The sequence below is a fragment of the Sorex araneus genome, chromosome 6 (assembly GCF_027595985.1).
Source record: "Sorex araneus isolate mSorAra2 chromosome 6, mSorAra2.pri, whole genome shotgun sequence".
In the NCBI taxonomy this organism is placed as follows: domain Eukaryota; kingdom Metazoa; phylum Chordata; class Mammalia; order Eulipotyphla; family Soricidae; genus Sorex; species Sorex araneus.
The window spans coordinates 158,284,846-158,306,554 of NC_073307.1; the positions used below are offsets into that span (position 1 = coordinate 158,284,846).

Genomic DNA, 21,709 nt, shown 5'->3' on the forward strand with positions numbered 1-21,709 from the left:
GACATTTTCGATGAGTGGAACTGCTATGTTTTGCAGAAATGAACAACAAAAATATACAGCAGTTTTCACAGGGGAATGACGGAGCTTATTCCTCTTCCTAGTGTATGTACATACTGGACACCAAAAAAGTTATCAGTGCTGCATGATTAATCAGTTTAAGTTCCTAGAAGTCATATGAGTTGTAGCAATCTCAAAAGTCAGTGAAAAACTCGGTCTGAAAAATTACTGAGCTCAGAGTTTCAAAAAGGAAGTCCAATGCCTCATCAGCTTTTTAAAAACCATATACAAAACTTAATGTGGTTAACATTGTTTCCTATTCACCATGCAATCAAGATGATATAATTTTAAAAAATAGTTTTTTATCTGACAAATTAAAAGATGGTATTCAAGAAAGATGCCATTTCATTTTTTTGTTGTTGTTTTGTGGGGGACACACATGGTGATGCTCAGATCAAATGCCTAACACCTGTTACAACCTCGTTAGCCCTGTAATTAATTTTAATATGTACATATTTGATCTGAAAATTTTATAGTATTGTATGAGAAGACTATTTTTGAGCATGAGTTTGAATCACTAAACAAAGACATTGAGATAAACAGGTACCAGCATACCAGATTTTAATGTAAATGTAATGCTGAAATGTGCAAGTGTCTTATGAATTAGTTCTTAAGGCACCTACCATAAGGTGGCTTAAGAAAATCAGCATTTAAGAGGCTGGAGCTACAATATAGCAGTATGGTGGGTAGGGCATTTGTCTTGCACCCAGCATGGTCCCCTGTGTGTCACAAAGAGCAATACACCTAGTACCACTGGGTGTGGCTCCCAAACTGTGCACACACAAAATTTTAGCAAGAAACATCAAAAATCAATATTATGCAGCCATAGAGAAAAGTGGAGGAAGCCATGATTCTCAAGTGGAAATATCTTATATTTCCAAGTTACAGAAAGGAAGCTGTAGTGTTGGAAAATGTCTTGGGTAGTAGAAATATGTACGTTTCAGGGAAATCTCAATGGAACAATGCCTCTTACCCTTTGTCAAATATTTATCATCCTAATATCACTTTATCAGGTTCTAAAGATGCATGAAAAACTTTCAAAGCACCAGTGACTCGTGAATCAGTTTCTTTATTTAACTTTTGCTATTGTTGATGAAATGTCAATGAAATGAGTTGATGAGTTCTTGTGAAGCAGGATAAAAAAGAACATGATTTAAATTATATATGCTTTCAAGTGGGGTTTAAGCACTGTAATCAATATAAGTCTTCTGGAACATTCTTCTGTTGATCCGTTGCTGGCATCAAGTTGCCTCTCATCTGTTCAGGAGATACTATTTCTGCCGTGTGAGAATTTGATGGCATAATGAATACAACCTGTGAGATCAATCAGAAAACCATAAATGGTGAGTAAATCAATTATTCCTAGGATTTCTCTTGTTCACAGAATGGCATCATTTGCAGAATCAAGTTTTCTTTGAATTCTGTCTCAAGCTAAACGTAACATTATTACTCAGGCATTTTCTAGATCAAATCTATCTAGATGAGTTACTGACAGTTGCTGCCTTTTCAGTAAGTTGATTTTAGTATGGGTGATGGTCTCCAACAACTGGGTAAACTTAGGTTCTATAGAAAATATAGGCTTTTCTTCAAAATAAAGTTGATCGCTAATGGCAATAACTTGCTCAAATCATGGTTTGCTGACTATGACCGAGACATTTCAAAACCCACACTGACTCAGAATGATAGGAAGGAGTCATTGGGAAACTATAGACTTGTGGCCTATCTCTTCATTCACAGTATGTGACATGATCAGATAAAGAAATTTGGGAGAAGCCTGGAGAAAAAGACTTTGGCATTATATGCCTTAAAATCAGTCCTTTTGTATTGATGTTTTGCAATTCTTTGAGTAGTGGGATTAGTAGAATCAACTTTATTGAGATTTCCCAACTCTGTAACTATTTTTGAAGCAGAAGGGTAGACAAACCTATTTGCTATGGTATGACGGTTATTAAGGAGAACTTAGATCCGTGACCAAATGCTTTACTTAATAAAAATTAAATGCATCCCTTAATGAAATTACAAACTCATTGGGAATCTCTGATACCCTCTAACTTCAAGAAACTTTATAATACGAAAGTCCATGGAATTACTCTGTCTCTTTTGGGGAAAAGGACTGTAAGAGGGTGAAGTAATACATATGTCTCCCCCCTCCCCAACACACACACACACACACACACATACACCAAAGTAGGTACAAATGTATGGCAACAAGCACCAATTAACCTTGTATGGTTATTCTATAATTTGATGTTGGGATTTGTCTACCCTGGATCTTGGAAAATATTTATATTATTCTTCCTAGTGACTTGCTTGATTTTCTCCCCTTCCGTTTTCTGATCTCGAGTTATTATGTCAAACTCCATCTGCTTAGCAATGAGGGAGAACCATTGTAGGTCTTAGGATAAGAGAACAGGGAGATGTGCCTCCACTGATAGCTAAGCTGAACACTGACTTCTGTATCCTAGGGAAAGCTAAGATATTAGCTAAAATCTCTAAAATCTGATTTTCTGGAGTTTCCCATTGTGAATTTTCCCAGATCCACACTGGGAAGAGAGAAACTTTGAGGGAGTAAGAATGGGGAAAATCAGCTTTTATCCGCTGCAGTAGGCAGGAGCCTAAGACTATAATCCACGTGATTCATGGCCTTGTATGAATATCTTCCCTTGAGTGTGGGTGGGACCTGTGTGTATAATGTGATATCACTAGTGTGTGTTGACAGCTGATCAAACTAACTGACTCTCTGTTGTAGTTAGTTGTTGTGGGGAGGCCACATTGACAATGTGTAGGCGACACAAGGACTACACCAGGAGGTGTTGGTGTGAGTGTATGCATTAACTGCTGGAATTAAACCTGGCAAAGTACATATGAATGATTGCTTAGAGTCCCATTCTTCGTCTTGGTGCTCAGGCTTTTCACCCATTGAATCTAGGAGATGATAAACGTGTTTTATTCTAAACCCGTGAATTTATATATAATATTTCACATCAGTAGGAAATAAATATTAACATCCCCAAAGGAGACCAATACTCACTCCAGCAGGGTTACAACAGATTACTTTGCATCCAAAGGCTGAGAGGGATATAGCAATACAGAATTCCAGCACGCTTAAAATGAGCACTACTGCATCTAGTCCCTTGAAACAAATTCATAGAAAGAAATATGAGGATTGGAGATGACAAGTTCAAAACACTGACCACTTATTGCAACTCTAAAAAGAAAAAGCATTGGCCATATATCAGAAAAATTGGCTCTTAATTGCCTTCAATATGACCTAAACATACACCATACACTTGCTGAATATGACTTATCCTCCACTTCTCATCTTTTTCTCTAACAAAATCATCACTTACCTCATATTTTACACCCCAGTTATATTGTAATCATGGAATGTGAAAGTTCTATTAAAAGGGTGAAATTAAAAAGGCAATCTCAACAAATTCCTTTCAAATATTGGCACGCTTGTGTAGTTGATACGATAGTATGATCTTGTACATAATAATTACAATGAGATCATAACTGTGCTATGAAATAAGAAACTTCAAAATTAAAATGGTTACTACTAATTGGGGTAATTGTCTATCCCACATCCAAACTATACTAAAAAAAACTCATAAATTTTTAATATAGTTTGGGTTTTATCCAAATATATTTTCATTCAAATATATTTTTAATACAGTTTGGGTTTTATCCAAACTATCTTAAAAAAAAACTCATAAAACACAACCAAAACCAAATAACCCAGTAAAAATGGGACAGAAGATTTGAATAAAGACTTCTCCAAAGAATACAAACAAATGGCTCAAAGGGACAGAGAAAAATATTAAACATCACTTAAACGTCACAGAAGTGCAAAAGCCCACAATGAGGTTTCACTTCATATTTGTGAGAATCTCTTCTACCAAAAAGAGTTGAAACAAGTATTAGTGAAGTGGGTAAATGTAAACAAACTGATAGCTTCCATCTGACATTGGTATAAGATAAATTGATGCAATCTCTATGGAAAACAATATGTCCTAAAAGTATTAAGAAACGTAATAGCATATGATCCAACAATTTTAATACTAGGCATTAATCCAAAGAGTATAAAATTATTTGGGGAATGTATATGAACTCATTTTCATTGCAACGCTAATCATAGTAGACAAAAATCAAAAATATTTCCATGAAAAAATGAGTAGGTAGTGATGCTGTGGTACGTACACCCAGTGGACTATGAGTCAGCTCCTGTAAAGGAGAAATCTTTGCCATTGAGCAGTATGAATTGAACTTGAAGTGATTATACTATGTTAAACAAGTCATAGATGCAAATAATCATATGCACATATGGAATATAACAAACAATATAAAACACCACAAAATGAACTCAGACTGATAAAACATGGTGGTTAACAGAGAGGAAGGTGAAGTGGTTGGGGGAAATGACTAAAGAGATTTCATCGGAAGATGGTAAATGGCATTAGAACTTTATGTTGGTATGCTATGAAACTGTACTGCACAAATATTTTGAATTGTAAACAAATGGTAAATAAACAAAAAACCAAACTAGCTGTAGGCAAAATAATGAATCAAAGATGTCCATATCCTGCTGCTCCCTACACAGACAAGACCCCGAGTGGCCACCCATGATCGGCTTCTTCGCTCCTGAACGGCCATGATCCCAGAGGCACACAAACCAATTTCAGAGCCCATTGGCTTCTGGCAGAAATGCTTCTGGACTGTGAACTAAGCTACTGCCCCGTGCTGCCCCGGGAAGGGAAGGGTTTTTGTCCCTCGGCCTTTCCCCTCTATGACAGCATGGTGACCACAATCTTTCAGAGCCTATTTGACGGAGGTACGAGTTTGCAGTGACGGGGGTGCATGGGAAATTTGGGGATGGGGGGACAGAACCGGTGCTGCTCCCCACCTGGACGAGACCCCAAGTGGCCACCCACGAAAGGCTCCTCCACTCCTGAATGGTCATGATCCCAGAGGCACATAAGCCAATTTCGGAACCCAGCGGCTTCTGGCAGAAATCCCTCTGGACATAATTACTAAAATACCAGAAACCCAAAACCGCGTGGCTGCTATTGAGGCCATACGACATCATTTGCTCTTCAGTATCAGCAATAGAAAACAAATTATCAAATGATGCCTTTTCGACAGGTCTGATGATTAGGGGGAAATTCCAAATAATAATAGTGGGTTTTCTGTTGAAACATTGGATGTAATCAAAGTAAAGAGAGAGTAAAGTGAAAATCATCTGCCACACAGGCAAGGTGGGGGTTAGGATGGGGGTATACTGGGGATTTTGGTGGTAGAACATGTGCACTGGTGAAGGGATGGGTGTTTGTTCATTGTATGACTGAGACTTAAACCTGAAAGCTTTGTAACTGTTCTCATGGTAATTCAATAGAAAAAAAAGAAAGAAAGAAAGAAAAAAGATGTTCATATCCTATAGTAATATCAAAGGGAGTAAACTAGTTTAGTAAAGTCACTTAAACAGGCTATTGATGTTAACATATTTAATATTCATCTATGAAGGGCTCGGAATAAAGAAAATACAATAACCAATCTTAATAGTAAAATAGGAAGGGCATTAAGTTTCCAATTCAGGTGAGATAAGGAGACAATGAGAAAAAAGTAAACAGTATAGTGATAATCCAGTGGCTCATATGGAAGGGAAATACCAGAAAACTCAGTGACGTCATGAAAGGTAATTGTATGTTCATTATAAAGATTTAATTGATTATCAGGTGTCTATGCTGTGTTACAGTAACTTTCTCACTCCTCCTTGACCAATGGTCTAAATGTCCAAAAGTTTTATTACCTATGATATCTGGTATACACGGAATTTGAAAAATACAGTAATTAAATAACATCTAGAGGAAGGAATGTGATGCAGAAAAATAGCAAATGCAGAACAGAGGTTGAGAATTTGCCACAACTGAGATGTTGCGGTTAAATGTGGTTAATCTTGTCAGAACATCTAGAGATGATTAGAGAGATACTGGATTATTTACCGCTTGTCAGTAATATTTAAGAGTAAATTAATTTGATGATTAGAGAATCAATGGATGATCAGTTTCCATCAGGAGGTTTAGGGATGCAAAAGGACTGACATTTATATAGGTTAGTGTTGCATACATATAGGTGCTTTAAAATTAGTAGAAAATATGTGCAAAATCTTTAAAATACTATTAGGAACTATGTTATATAGCTATGAATGCTATTATCAATTTTTCAACAACATAGAGAAAATTCAGAGGATATAATAAAATCTGTGTCCGGCTCCTCAATAACATATCATCTCGTTTCTCAATCATATCCAAATTTCTGAAGTGTTTCACTAATTAGGATATACTGCTTGTTACTTTTTATCAGAATTAAGACTCTTAAGACATGGTTCCAGTATTCTATGATTAGAATATTTACTTACCATTAAAATAAATGCTACCATGGGACAATTGGGTAACACCTTATAATAGCCACAGTAATGATAACGGAATGGAAAAGCACTCAAGCTGATTGAAGTCAGTATAATCCCTATTCCAGCCAACACAGCGCTAGTGACGTTCACTCCTAGGCTAGCTCGGACCTAGAAAGGAATGAAAATAAATTAAACAATCCAACAACACCCTTAGTTGTTCCTACCTTATGCTCAACACTTCTTGGTCACCAAGGTCCATTCTCTCTATCTCAGTCTCTTAAACTTGCTTCTTGCTTCATAGTGTTTCATTTCAAAACACTTGACTAAACTAAAATATGACCCTCTAGCTTCCACAGTTAAGTCTTTGGGGCAAACTCCTATCTCCTCAGTAGTCTTGCCAGACGGGTTATCCTTTAACTGTGTAATTCCAAGTGAGTTCGTTTCTTAGCATGGTCTGTTTCAGATGTTTAACCTTCAATTATTTTCTACATTAAGTTTAACTCTCACACCTCATTATTTCTCCATCTTATCTCCCTGTGCTTTGGATTCCTTTTCCTCACACGCTCTGCTTATAGTGAAGTTTTGAATGCCTTTTGCATGAACTAAAATTCCACGGGAAGTGTGAGGTTTAAGAGTTGTAGCATGAGACAGATTTTTTTCTTTTTGGGTCACACCCGGCGATGCACAGGGGTTACTCCTGGCTCTGCACTCAGGAATTACTCCTGGTGGTGCTCAGAGGACCATATGGGATGCTGGGATTCAAACTCGGGTCGGCCGCGTGCAAGGCAAACACCCTACCCACTATGCTATCACTCCAGCCCCACATGAGACAGATTTTGCAGGAGATGAGAGAGAGGCAGATTGAAGAGACATTCAGAAAATTCATATTGATAATCACTGATTGATATTTATCCTTTGAGTGAGGAAAACACAAATATCTTTATCCAAGAAAAAAATCTGTTGTTCTGTACTTTTAGTTTTCATTGGCTTTGTAAAAGACATATTGTCTGAGGCTTATTCTTAGTTTCTTTTCATTTAGTGACCTTATTGTGAATTTATTTCAATTGAAAATGGAATAAAAATTTCCTTTGCATAGAGTTGGGATGTGTTTTCTATCAATAAGTCAATAAATGCCATGCCATACCAAAAAGTCTGTGCCGGTTAATTTGACTCATATGATTGGATATTTCTTAAGAATTTCTAAGTTTTTTATAGAGTCTCTACAACTGTCACCCAAATTGTTCATTCTTATAGTAGGAATTCTACTTTCTCCCACTTATAATATTTGAATTACTTAAATCAGTCTCTTGGGATTTTTAGAAAGCAGCTTCATGTTTTCTATTCTAATATAATTCTAATACAATATAATTCTTCTGGATGGAACAACTATGGTAACAAACAAGAAATGTCACTCACCAGTCCTTTTGTAGTTCTCTTTGCTGCTGCAATTGACAAAGATCCTGAAACAATGAACTAGTAACAAGAATAAAAGTGCAGGTAAAAAACTTTTACTAAATAATTGAAGTCATAACTATACTTTACCTCAAAATAAATAAATGTCTGTAAGAGACTAAATTATATTTGAAGAAGCATAAATTTTTGTAAATAATTAAGCCTTCCCCCAGGATGGAGAAATCTAGATGGCTTCAGGGAATTTATGAAGCTATACAGATGCGTAAGATGTGATGACATTTAAACTGTTTGAAGATCTTGAAATAATTTAAAAGCACCCAACTTCCTGATATCTCTAAAGATTAATGAATGTCAAGATTAATAAGCCAATCAAAAATAAATACTATTTTCTTTAACTGATTATTAGATGTTGAAACTAAAATAGTATCAGACAACTTTTAAATTCCATAGTAGATCATCACTAGGTTATTCCAATTTGGTTCCATCAACTGGGAAATTATTTTCCATTTAGCTCAAATAACTGGAATGATATTGAGTGGACTCATGGTCCTAAAATAATGGGGTTTTTGTGTTGGATTTCCAAATTTTCTTTTATTTTAAAAAATTATTTAATTATGTTGGGTTTGGGGAGCCATACAGGACAGTGCTCAGGGAAACTTCTTGCTTTGTGCTGAGTGATAACTGTTGGTGGTGTTCAGGTGACCGTACACAGTGCTGGGGATTGAATCAGCATAAGCCTTGTGCAAGATAGATGCCTTAGCCCCTGTACTTGAAGTTTTAGACATTGCATCTTAATACAAGAAGAAAAAGAGACTAATCCAATGAAACAGTATGATCTTCAACAAACTTCAAAAGGTACAGAAAGGATTAACAGATGTGAAATAACCTCTGGGAAAAATAGCAGAGAATTATTTATCTTATAATTTAAAAATCCATTATAGACATATCGGTATTTCTTTAATTGTATAGATTTTTAAATTTGAAATTATTGTAACTCATGAAACTAATAAATCGTAGAATATTCATTAGCATTAATGAATATTAATATTTTAATTTGAGAAGACATGTAATAAAATCCAACATTTCTACTATTCCAAATTAATCACTTTTAATCAAAACTTATGACTTAAACACTAGTTTACAGTTCTAAACAAATTTTGGTAGGGCAGCCTCTGTAACATTGACAAACAAAATTTGTAGACTATCAAGTCTGATTTTTTTATAGCATAGGTGTTTTCTAGACTAAACACCTTTTAGTCTAGAAATCTTTATCTTTGTCTAAATGGGAAAACATGGGGAAACGTAATAAAAATAAAATCTTGTAAGTCTGTGATCTATCGTGTATTAGTAAAAATAATTATATAAGAAAATTTAAGTAATTTGTTACAATTACTCTACTTGAAACACAAATAGAAGTTCTATAGGCAATGTCCAGATTATCAACTAATAAACAGCTTAGAGACACCATGAAAAATTAGGCAAAATTATAAACAGAAATTATGCATATGTAATATAAATATTCATGTGTTTGAACATAGTAATTATAAAGAGGACTTCATTTATCATAGCTACAAATTTGTAAATGAGGTATCTGAGAGGAAAAAACAAGAAAAATTATATTTATGATAATGTAATATTCCAAAAGAACACAAAAAACCCTTGTTATGTGGGAATAGTTATATTCAATCTTTTAAAAAATTTTAATTTATTTTTTACTTTTTTATTGAATCACTGTGAGATAGACCCTTACAAAGCTGCTCGTGATTGGATTTCAGTCATACAGTATTCCATCACCCATCCCTCAGTGTACATTTGCCAGCACCGGTGTCCCCAGGTTCCCTCTCATTCCCTCCACTCCCTTTTATCTTAATCCTTTTTTTCCTATCAATTCTTTTTTTATTTTTTATTGGTGAATCACCGTGAGATACAGTTACAAACTTATGAACTTTCGTGTTTGCATTTCAGTCATACAGTGATTGTTTACCCATCCCTGCACCAGTGCCCATTCTCCTCCACCACTGTTCCCAGTATCCCTCCCACCACCCTTTTATCTTAATCCTATAAAGGTCTTATCACTGCATTGGAGGATAAAGGGACAAATGTAAGAGAAATTTGTGGTTGCATCTTGATACTGGTTCTAGTACTGAGCCAGCAATTAAGAGAAGTCACTTTCAGGGTGAGTTTTCAAAATAAAACTGAAAGAATTTTAAGAGTGCTCAAAAATTGTTCTACTGATGACGTAGAGACTCATTTAGTGGGATTCCTATAACACCAAGTGTTTCTTCAACTGACAAACACGGCTTCTGCAATTCCTAGCAGTCTCTTAATGCAAATCATAAATTCTAAAAGCTGATTTCCAAAGTGGTCTTGAAAGGAAGTGAAAAAAGGAATAGACTATCAGTGTGGTTAGATGTCTACAACATGGAATTGACTGACACAAACTGAGTTCTTATTCCTGGATACAACAACTGCATGATCTTGAATAGCACTGTAGCACTGTCGTCCCATTGTTCATGGATTTGCTTGAGAGGGCACCAGTAACATCTCCATTGTGAGACTTGTTACTGTTTTTGGCATATCGAATATGCCATGGGTAGCTCGCCAGGCTCTGACGTGCGGCCGGATACTCTTGATAGTTTGCCAGGCTCTCTGAGAGGGACAGAGGAATCGAACCCAGATCAGCTGCATGTAAGGCAAATGCTCTACCCGCTGTGCCATCACTTCAGTCTTGAATAAATTACTTAATTGCCCCAACTCCCAGTTTCCTCCACCATTAAATGAGGACAGTGACTGATCCTTTTTCAAAAGTAAACTACTGCCCGAAGAGATTTAAACTAGTGCCTAGTTTAAATCTTAAACTGAGGGCTGGAATAGTCTAGCAGGTAGGGCATTTGTCTTGCATGAAGTCAACCCGGTTTTAAACCTTGGCATCCCATTTGATCGCCTGCACCACCAGGAGTGATTCCTGAGTGCAGAAGTAGGAGTAAGCCCCCGTGAATCTCCAGGTGTGACCATAAAAGCAAGAAAAAATAAAATGAATCTTGAACTCCATAAACTGAAGATGAAGAACAAGCCTTTTCAGTAAGACTTTCCAGTAAGGTACAATAAGTACCTTATTCTCAACTGTTAATAACTGGAAACCACAAGACGCTAGAACAATTTCCTCATTAGTAAACAACACAATACTTCAAATTCAATTTATACGCTCAAGTTGCAGAGAAACCCTCCAGAATTTTGTTTTAGGAGATTTAAAAAACTTCTTAAATTTTAATTTAATTACAATTATTTTGATACAACTAAAAAGAGAAAATCTACTAGAATGTTATCTATTTGTTCTGTCTTGATAGTGTATTGACCAACCAGTGTAATTTGCCTTTATACCATCTATATCTTCTCTTCTTTTCTGAGTATTTAATTTAGTTTCCCCTGAGATTCAGTGAACCCTTCCCAATTCTGGAGGTGAAGCCTCATGACACAAAATCAACAATGGCACAACCATTGCTTTACTCAGATTTACTCAGATTTGCTTAAAGAAATGAAAATGTTTGTGTATATAAATAACAACAAACATACAAATGTCTTCAACAACTCTGATATGTATGTCAGCTGTCCTTCGTGACTTCCTTATAAATGAACTAAACCTGGAAATACTTAGCCACTGGAATTCTTGGGAAAATAGCCAGTTCTTTCATATGTTATCCATCCTGGTTTAGGTCTTTTACTTAATGATGCTATAATATTCCTGAATGAAACACATTATATGTGAAGTCTGCATAGCTTTCTGTGTTTTTTTAAAATTACATATTATTAATAAACAGGAGAAAAATGAGTTACAAGTAGGTTCCCTAACTATTTTCAAATGTTAAACCACAATGTGGGATTGAGATGTGACATCTAAATTCAGGACATTAACAACACGGTCTTCTTGTTTCTAATTGTATTAGAAGGAATTCTGCTCACCTTCACAGACCCCCAAACTGTGTACCCAGTGTACGTAATAAAGGGATCCGGTCCATAAAAAGGAAATGAGGTGCACATCATTATTATTCCAAAGCTGAAATTCACCATGGCAATAATGATCTGCACAACCTGGAAATGGTAAAGAATCATTACACACTGCAAAAAATGATGCCTATATCAGTCCGTTCCTCTACGAAGTTATTGTTCATTTCTTCTTTGGAGAATCTTCTTCATAGGTTTGTGTAAGATTTATTATATAAAGAAGTGTCCAATACTATATTCAATACTATATTACTAAAATCATTTTCTAGCATATCTACATATGGTTTCACTTATTTTCAGGCATTAAAAACAATGTATGTACCAAAACTTCTCAGAGAAGCTCTAAAAATAATGCTCAGTTCCATTCACAACTATTGTTCCTTTTCACTATTTTTCAGGAAAATGGAATCTGTAATTTAAAAAGCGCTGATTCTAAAGGAAGTTTTGCAAATTAAAATATATCTAGAAGAAAAGAGAAGAATACCGTGACATAATAATGAGGTCTGTGTACAGCAGACATGACAACTGGGTGTAAAACCTGAGGAACTGTAGTAACTGACCAGAAGTAATAAGGACGTTATATGGTATTACTATGACTTAGACTCACTGCTTTCAATCTTGGGATAAACATAAACTTCTCTATCCACTGTCTTCACCTGAACTACCTTGTCTTTCTTTAAATGATCCCTTTCTTTAGGGATAGCCTCCTGAAACACAGACAGACCATGTGTCAGAAGAATTTTCATCCTCTGAAGAGTACATGGAAAAACTTTGCAGACAGGAAGAAACAATATAGAAGCATAGACTGCTACCAATATCTGGTAGGTATAGACCTAGGACACGTCCAGCCATTTCCTTTGTACTCTTCCTGTGAATGTGAAATTCAGTTTCTAGGCAGGGTCCACAACACTACAATGGAGATAAATCACTTTTTGGGGGGGGGGCTGGAGGTCACACCTGGTGATGCATAGGGGTTACTCCTGAATCTGCACTCAGGAATCACCCCCCGGCGGTGCTCAGGGGAGCATATGGGATGCTGGGAATCGAACCCGGGTTAGCCGCGTGCAAGGCAAATGCCCTACCCACTGTGCTATTGCTCCAGCCCCGCTAAATCACCTTTTAAATCCAATAAAGTTAGAAGAATGATTCCGCATACTAAGATATCCCATTTTAAGCAATAAAGGCTGGCCATCAAGCACAGAACCTTAGGCTAACATAGTGTGAGGCTGGTGGAGAGATGAGTGGGAATTAGGTGTGATCGGTTGGGAGTTCACAAAACCACTGCTCTTTACCCAGATCCATAACTTACCCCCAGGACTTTTGGCTCTCCCTTTAAGAATTTCTCTGGCATCCCTTTCCAAAAATATGAATGTAGAGTAGCAGGATTCCCTGGCTGGGACATTCCAGCTGCTGATATGGTCTGTTCCAGTCCGTTCATGGTTGTCATGGCAGCAAAGGAGGGGCTACAATAGAAATGCAACTTAGCATACGATTATGGGAATGACAAGACAGCCTCAGTCTGCATGATTCCGATTCTCTGCATTATAACTATCAGGACATCTTTGCAAATACCATGTGACTTTAAAATTCGAAAAATTATTGTAGAGTTAAATATTGCTGGGATTGAGGTGAAGGTGGTAAGTAACATTTTTTGGGGGAGGCTCTCAGATTAGAGAGTGAATTCAGATCTGCACTCAGCTTTTATCTCAACCACTATTATGCATACTGACTTGAATATTCCGTTCTGTTCTATGTATTCACTAGAAAACCCTATCCCTGTCCTCTTTGAAGGATAGCTGCTAAACTAGTAACTGAACACAGTCATTTGCATCTCAAACTTATAAGGAGGTTCAGGATTTGATGAATGCACCTACTCAAGCAACCTAAGATAGTGAGAAATGTGACTCAACACTTGAAGTGTGATAGTAACTCCTCTAATTTAGTAGGGCATGTAGGCTATTTATTAAACAATTGGAAATGATCAGAAAATTGAAGATGCAACCAGATGAACCAGTAGAATGGGGAATTTGGATGTCCTAGAAAGCATTTGGGTAGTTCAAATTGTTCAGTAACTTCTAAATCAACAGGATACTGATCCATGTTCCAAAGAGGAGTCTCCATAGAACTAATCTCTCCCTTTGATGCAAGGAAGTTTATAAGGCAACATGATTGTCAAGAACATTAGCAAAGGAATTTAACTTTTATTTGAGTATATCTTGCGTTAGCTTAGACCTGTGCAGAGTTCTACTGAGCCTTTATTTTTTCCCTAATTTATATCTACTCTTAAATGGGGAAGTAGATTCTTGTCAAGGAAAAGAAATTTTGAATTCCTCCTCATTGGACCATTTTAATTATGGATTTAAATTCCATAGGCTTCTCCAACCTTATGCAGCAATTTGAATTTTTTATAGTAATTCAACAGTCTGAAAGGTGATTCCCCTTAAAATTGTCTGGGATAAACACAGATGGCAATATTTTCTTGGCTCAGTGTCAGAGTAAAGGAAGGAAAGAAAAGAAGGAAGGAAGTCAAAATAGGCTCTTGAGCCCTAAGGTCCAAATCCCCCAAGTCTGACTCTCAGTTGTGTGATGAGGAAGTCTTGAAAAAGTTTTTTCCCTTTGTGATTGCTGATCAAAAGGATGAGAGATGATTGGTGTCATTAGATTAGAAATTTGTTAAATATTTAAGGAAAAACTATAACTCATTATTCAGTCCATTTCAAATGAAATAGTGCAAATATAAAATGGTAAAAAACTAAATAAATCTAATATATATAAAACACAAAAATAATATCTCTTTCTTTTGTTTCATCTTAATAATAATTATGGTTATGTTATTATTAACTTATTAGTAGTAGTACCTTGGTTTTTGGACCACACCAGTGCTTAAGAACTAAATCCTGAGCATCACCAGATATGGTCTCTAAACCAAAGTAAACAAATGAACTAAGCCTAACAAGCTCTCTATTATGTGTATTCAGACTTTGTAATTTGGAGCATCCTCCCAGGAGAATGAAAGGACTTGCTTTAGAGAAAATCGAAATATTTCTTTTGGTTTTTAAATGTAATGTAAGTCTTCTAATTCGTATTTCCCTCTGGGAAATCTTTTTACTGAGCTTCACTGAGAAAGAGTATTGTAAATAAATTTCATAGTAATGCTCATTTCCGTCTTGTTTAAGAAAAACATGTTTCACTTAAAACATTAGGCATAAGCAGAAGCTACTTCTATCTTCCTTGACAATTTTCTTTTAAAAAATTAATATGTTGCAACAAAGTATATTTATAAAACATGAATCTATAGCCTTAAAATTATCCTAATACTAAGTGACAGGAGCAAAGGGTAAAAGGGACCATGGCTAGACTAGGGATTCCAGGTAGCTTCTTTTTTCAGTGAAAGGCTCCATCATTCATTCAGTTATCAATGTTTAACAGCCTTTAGCTTGTCCTTGAGTCTATCTATCCTAATTGAATTCAGATTCAGTGAGTCATTCTTTTCTTTTCTTTTTGATTCTACACAACCACTTTGAACTTTGGAAACTCTCTCTCTCTCACTTCCTTGGACCAATTGAGTGGAAATTGATCAAGAATGCTTCATAGCCATTTGCTCTTCTCCTGTATCCACTTATAACCCTATAAATCCAGTTAATTCCCTCCTTTGTAGCAAAAGTGTTAATGTTAAGTGAAAGAACAACTGTGTCCCCCCTTCCATCTTTACAGTCTACCTATGGCATTCCATCATTCTTGCTGGAATATAAAATCAAAAAGGATTCTGTTTCTTCAGCCCACATCAAGATAAGTTTTAACCTTATCTTGACTCTATTATTTTTTATTTTAGAGTAATCAATGCTTTTTGAAATTTATCTCTGTATTTTCAAGTCAAGTTTCATTTCTACATGAGAGCATTTACCTATGTTGACCCTGTATCAAGAAAGTTCCACCCTTTCAAGCCTGCAACAAGTGACCTCAGAATTTGATCTTGACCAAAGTTTGATCTCTCTCAGAAGGAACTCTCCATTTCCACTTTCTTAACCAATAATGATAATAAGCTTTTAAATAAATATCCATTATTTTCATCTTGCATCATAGAAGCCAGAAGTAGTATTAAAATAATTAACTGATGATTATTCTTAGACCAATTAAATGTGTACTTCAGTTAATTTCTCCTTAATTCAAAGGAACCTCCACATTGATATTTCACATGCCAGAAAAAAAACAGTTTAAGTATTTAGGAGATAGTTTCTGTATTTTCAAACATCTTTGGTGATTATTCACGTTCTTGAATTAGAACATGAGTCTACAAGGAGCAGAGACACTACATGAACATAACATTTTCAATTGGTTCTAATGGTCAGTGCATAGTTCTATGGTATTATCATCAGATCCTAGTCACTAAAGGCTGCTGCTTTGTCCCTCAAGAGGACTCTAGCTAAAAATTCATGTGATTGTGCCTGACAATCAGACTATAGACATTCATGTGTAAATGAGAGAAGATAAATTCCCTAGAGACAAAAGCTTATGTTTCCTCTCCTAGGCTCAGCCACTCAAATACCAGAGAAACCCAAACAACAGAGAAAATTATAGACATTTCTTCCTGTCTTTTCACTATTGCTCTTTTTGCTACAAAGGTGAATAAAAGACAATTTTTTTTCTTTCTTCTGCTCACTGGTCTGTTGTACAAAACTATTTTTTAAACTTGTTTTGTTCCCCCACATCTTCATCCCCATCATAGGTTACCAAGAAGAAACATGAAGAGGATGGTCGGAAAGGATTGTTCCTCTTTCTTTGACTGTCACTGTCACTGTCATCCCGTTGCTCATAGAGTTGTTCGAGTGGGCACCAGTAACGTCTCTCAGTGTGAGACTTACTGTTACTGGTTTTTGGCATATCGAGTACGCCACGGGTAGCTTCCCAGGTGGGCGCGATACTCTTGGTAGCTTGCCGGGCTCTCCGAGAGGGGCAGAGGAATCGAACCCAGGTAGGCCGCGTGAAAGGTGAACACCCTATCGTGCTATCGTTCCAGCCCTTTCTTTGACATGCATACAAAACACAACAGTCTTAAAATGACTCCTTGGGTTTGATGGTGGAAAAGATGGCATTATAGAGAACATGACCCATGAGGATAAGACCTAGACTGCAAACTGGGATCTACTCCTAGTTCTTTTATTCCATAACAGCAACTCTGCTAAGTTATCTACCTTCTCTGGGTTGCACTGGACACCATTACCTATAAGCTTCTCTATGCTGCTCTCAGGAATGCTGAAAATATATGAAATCTCTTCCATTAGGAGACTTCTTCACGAGAAGTTTAGATTCACCTTATGCTCACTAATGGTTCCTATGTTAGAGAGCTAAAAAGGGCCACATATGTCTCAAGGCTTATATGAAAAGCCTATCTTTGCCCTAAAACATATTTTCCCACTTCTTCAACAAATTTATCTTAAATGTTAATGTCTAAAAATAACACATCAGAGATAGAAAAGAAATATGAGAAAAGGAACATCAAGAGCTATGAAATAATTCATCATATAGTTTTTTTAATGGCAGAGTAATGTTTAAATTTCAGAGATCCTGAAAATTTAGAAATAAATTTTATTTCTAAAATAAATAAAAAATAAATTATCTTAGTTTATTTAAGATACTTTAACTTAAGAATCTTCTATGACCTTTAGAAGCTGCTCTCTGCAGAAATGATTGTTTCTTCCCCCAAACATATTGGATGTATCTCAATCTAGAATATCAATTTTATCATGGAAGGTAGTCTTCCCATTTATTCCACCACAGGGATCCTACTGTCAATGAATGAAAAATTCATCCTACACAAAGCTTAGGAAAATACTTCCCTGAGCCTACCTTTTTTTAAAGCCTTCGATGTCTGCTGAGTGTCAAGACTGAGAAAGTGGCTTCAGTTCGGGTGCAATCATTCAGTTTGAATTTCTCAAACTCCAAACCTCACTCAGTGCAAATCTGTATTTCTCTCGCATCAGTTTTTCTAAACCCAAACACTGAGCTGAGTATTTCTAAAGTTCATAATCAGTTCCCTATTTTGGTAACTAGTTCCTTTTTATGTTAGGAAATGAGAAGAGATTTGTAACTCTAACAAGGGTGAGGCTATCTTTTGTGAATTTGCTGAGTAAAAAGTGACTGTCAAATAGAGATTTTTGTTGTAGTTTGTGGTGACAGCAAACCCAGGATCTCTCACAAAACTGTCTAACTGCACGACTATAATAGTGCCGGTTGTCATTTAGTGGACATCTTTCCCTGTGCTCTAATTTATACTTAGGCCACGTAATATTACAAAGATCGGTAAGACACTTCTTTAAAATAGGATGGTTCCTTGGCAAACATTTTCTTCTCTAAGTCTCTAATTTCTCCCAAGAGGATCTGACCCCTTCCTACATTAGCCTTTCCAATGTGATTCGCTACTGTGGTGAGGGAACCATTATTTATTTTTAAATTTATTTTTAATTTAAAAAGTGTTTTAAATTTATAAGATAGCTCACAATATTTTATTACATTTAATATTAAAACATCAATACCACCACCATTACACCTTCCAACCACCATATTTGGGATGTTTCCATCTCAAGCCCCAAGCCCTGTCCCAATTTTGTATTGTTTATTATCAAAAACTGCTGAAAATGTTACAAAAAAGTATCCATAGAGGAAACAGTGTGAAGATTGTTCTATTTTGGCAAAGGCCATTAAGACCTTCTTTAGGATATCACTAACATGTTGTTAAAGGTTGAGTAATGTGAACTTTCATATATATATATATATATATGACAAAATATATATACATATGTATATATATATATTTTTTCCTCTATGATTGGTTGCCTACTAATTGAACCCCATCAAATGTGGTGTGGTATTCTTGGAGAATGGGTAGGGAGTGTCTTATGATATGTTGTGTGGCCGCAAATGTGGCTGTGCAGTCCAGGAGTAAGTTCACTTGTGCCTGAGCTTGTGGGGAGCAGCCTTGAGCATGCCGTTAGTTGGGTTCTGGAGGTTTTCAGCTGCTGGGACTGCTTTGGGATGGGGAGGGCTCTCATCCGTTCCCCTCTGGGTGCCTGGAGTGAAACAGTCTGGTGTGGGGGTCTGATGGCATGGTGTTTATGGCGGGCGTCATGTTGCTCCCTTCTGGGAAAGAAACCGTGTGATCTGGATGGTGATGAGATTATCTGGCACCTGAAAGAGGTGGCTCATGGGTGTGACCTCTGGGTCTCTGGAGATGGGGGGAAATAGGCAGAGGATCTTCAGTCCCGGTCCCATTGAACCCAGAGACAGTGGGGGAGCCTTTAATCCCTTAACTCTGCTGGAGGAAACAGCCTCCTAAACTCTGGAGAAGTAGCTGGAGGAGATGCCCTCCCAAAACCCTGGCATGGGGTATTAGTAGCTGCCAGAGGGGATGCCCTCCCATACCCTGTCACAGAACCCTCTGAAAGCTGTGGGAGGGGATGCCACCCCCGTGGCCCAGATTGTCAGAGAATCATCTGATTGGATGTCTCCACAATGATCTCTGCATCTACCCCCAGGCATCCCTGGGGCCTGACCTGACTTCCAACATACAACCTCAGCTTATTTGTGGAGCCTCATCTACTCGGGCTGTGGCTTTTAAGAAAACTTGCTACAGATCGAAAGAAGTGGGAAAAAATTCTGCCCTGCTGAAATGCATCCGGACTACACATTAGGTTTCCAGCGCCGGACCACCCCAGAGGTGGGAATGGGTTTCGTGCCTTGGCCTGTTTTCCCTGGTGGCTCGGTGGCCACTGCCATCTTCCAGAGGCCTAGGGACAGCCAGAGGGGCCCACAGTGATGAGGAATGCGGGACCTCATTGGGTGGGGCCAGAGCCGGTCCTTTCCCCAACTCCGCCCCTACAAGACCCCAAGTTGCCACCCACGAATGAGCCCTCTGGCTGCTTGATCGAGCTGCTTATCGGCCATGATCCCAGAGACTCAGAAACAAAGCTCAGAACACAGTGGCTTTTGGCAAAAAATTTCTCTAGATTTAATTATTAAACTTCAGAATTCCAAAATAACATGGCCACAGTAGTGGCTGCACATAATCATATGCAATTTATAATCAGCAATAGAAAACAAATGCTCTAATGTTGTCTTTTAAGCAGATCTGAGTGTTGGGGTAAAATCCCAAATAATAATGGTGGGTTTGGTGCCGAAATGTTGTATGTAATCAAAGTAGAGAGAGAGAGTAGCATGGAAATCGTATCCCAACAAGTAAGGGGAGGGTGTGGGATGGTGTGTGTGGGGGGGATATTTGGGTTTTTGGTGGTGGAAAATGTGCACTGGTGAGGGGTTGGGTGTTTCATCGTTGTATGACCAAGACTTAAACAGAAAACTTTGTAACTGCTCTCACGATGTTTCAATTAAAAAAAAAAAAATTCTTCCCTGCTGCATCTTTTTCCACTGGCTTGCTGGCTTGCTGTCTTTTGCTGGGTTTTTCCTTTTCTGTTTTTTTTTTCTTCCTTAAATCATCTAGAGCTAAATCTGTTTGCCTCTAGTTCCCTGCCTTCTTTTCCCAGGATCTTTTCACTAGTGGGTGTCTTCCTGTCTCCCCCATAGTGGTCAGTACTACAGAATCATGCCAAAATGAGGGCCCGTGAGGTGCACATTCACATAGAGGTTATTACAGTGCTCTCCCCTCCCCCATTAGAGTTTTCAAAGGGAGCAGACTTCCACAGCAGATTTCACAGATTGCCTCCTTCCTAGTGGGGTTCCTCACTGCAATCTCCTGGCTGGCTTGCCAAGAACAAAGTCGGTGGGCCCCTATAGGTAGCTTTTGTGAGGCAGAGAGGAGAGAGATGGTCACTTTCTACTGATCCACCTCTGCCCCCTGGGACCAGCTGGGAAAGCTGGAACTAATAAAATCTGCAATGAGCCCCTTCACGCACAGACCGTGGGTCCTGCCAGCCTCACAAGGTGGCCATCAAGCAACATCTGACTTTCATCTGACCTCTAGGCATGGGAGTTAATCCCCACTACTGGGTTTCTCCGAGAGTCACGGACTCAGGCTGGAGAGAGAGGAATTGCTCTTTGCCAGAAAGGAAAACCAGTCCTAAGCCTTGCCCAGGCCTTCAAGGTCTTTGTCCTATCCCACGGAAAAGAATTTCAGGAGGAGACAAGCAGTGAAGTCAAAACAAATTTTATTTGGAGGCTGTTAGAAAGGGAAAAGAGGGAGAGAAAAGGGATACAGAGTAATACGCTCAAGAGAGAACATGGGCATTCCTAGAAATGGAGAGAACCTCAGTACACATCTCAAGGGGGGAGCTGTGGGGCACACATGTGCTTGGCCACATGGACACAATCAGCACTTGGGCTCAGACAGCATATGCAGCAAACCCAAGAGCTCTCACATGCAAGGCTTTGCCACACAACAGTGCTCCTGACTTGATGTTCTCATTCAATCCTTCATGAATCACAAATCACAAATCACGAATCACGAAATCCTGTTTGTTAATCGTCAATTTCTCGAGTGGGCTCAGTACCCTCTCCATTCGTTCTATCCATGAGATTTTAGAAGCTTTCCTCCACTCGGCCTTCCCAATGATGCTGCATTGGAGGCTCTTTCAGGGTCAGGGGAATGAGATCCAGCTTGTTACTGGCTTTAGCATATGAATACACCATGGGAAGCTCGCAAGGCTGTCCCTGTGGGCAGGAAACTCTCAGTAGCTTGCCAATTTCTTCCAGAGAGAGAAGTAGGTTATAAGATATTGCGTGGCCACAAAGCTTGCTTTTAAGTTTCTGGATGTTGGCCATAGATGGGATTACACACACCTGGGTTCCTCTGCCAGTACCGTCATGCGTGAGGCTTGTCCA

At 37.8% G+C, this 21,709-nt stretch overlaps 1 protein-coding gene across 1 annotated transcript; it reads right to left on the reverse strand.

Annotated features, from left to right (window-relative positions):
• Window positions 1–1,251: 1,251 nt before the first annotated feature.
• Window positions 1,252–17,844, reverse strand: LOC101555766 (membrane-spanning 4-domains subfamily A member 4A-like). Its single transcript, XM_004620810.2, has 7 exons — window positions 17,726–17,844; window positions 13,188–13,341; window positions 11,837–11,965; window positions 7,880–7,936; window positions 6,473–6,631; window positions 3,089–3,190; window positions 1,252–1,371 (listed from the first exon to the last, which is right to left on the reverse strand). Exons 2-7 carry the CDS (start codon window positions 13,323–13,325, stop codon window positions 1,252–1,254), a joined length of 705 nt encoding a protein of 234 aa, XP_004620867.2. The 5' UTR covers window positions 13,326–13,341; window positions 17,726–17,844.
• Between the last annotated feature and the right edge of the window lie 3,865 nt (window positions 17,845–21,709).

Bases quoted from the DNA above. Each gene is read 5' to 3' on its own strand.
- LOC101555766 (XM_004620810.2), bottom strand. From the start codon at position 13,325: ATGACAACCATGAACGGACTGGAACAGACCATATCAGCAGCTGGAATG. The intron at 11,966-13,187 runs GTAAGTTATGGA...TACCATTTCCAG, and splicing joins GAGAGCCAAAAGTCCTGGGG to GTTGTGCAGATCATTATTGC. The intron at 6,632-7,879 runs GTGAGTGACATT...ATTCCTTTCTAG, and splicing joins AGAGAACTACAAAAGGACTG to GTCCGAGCTAGCCTAGGAGT.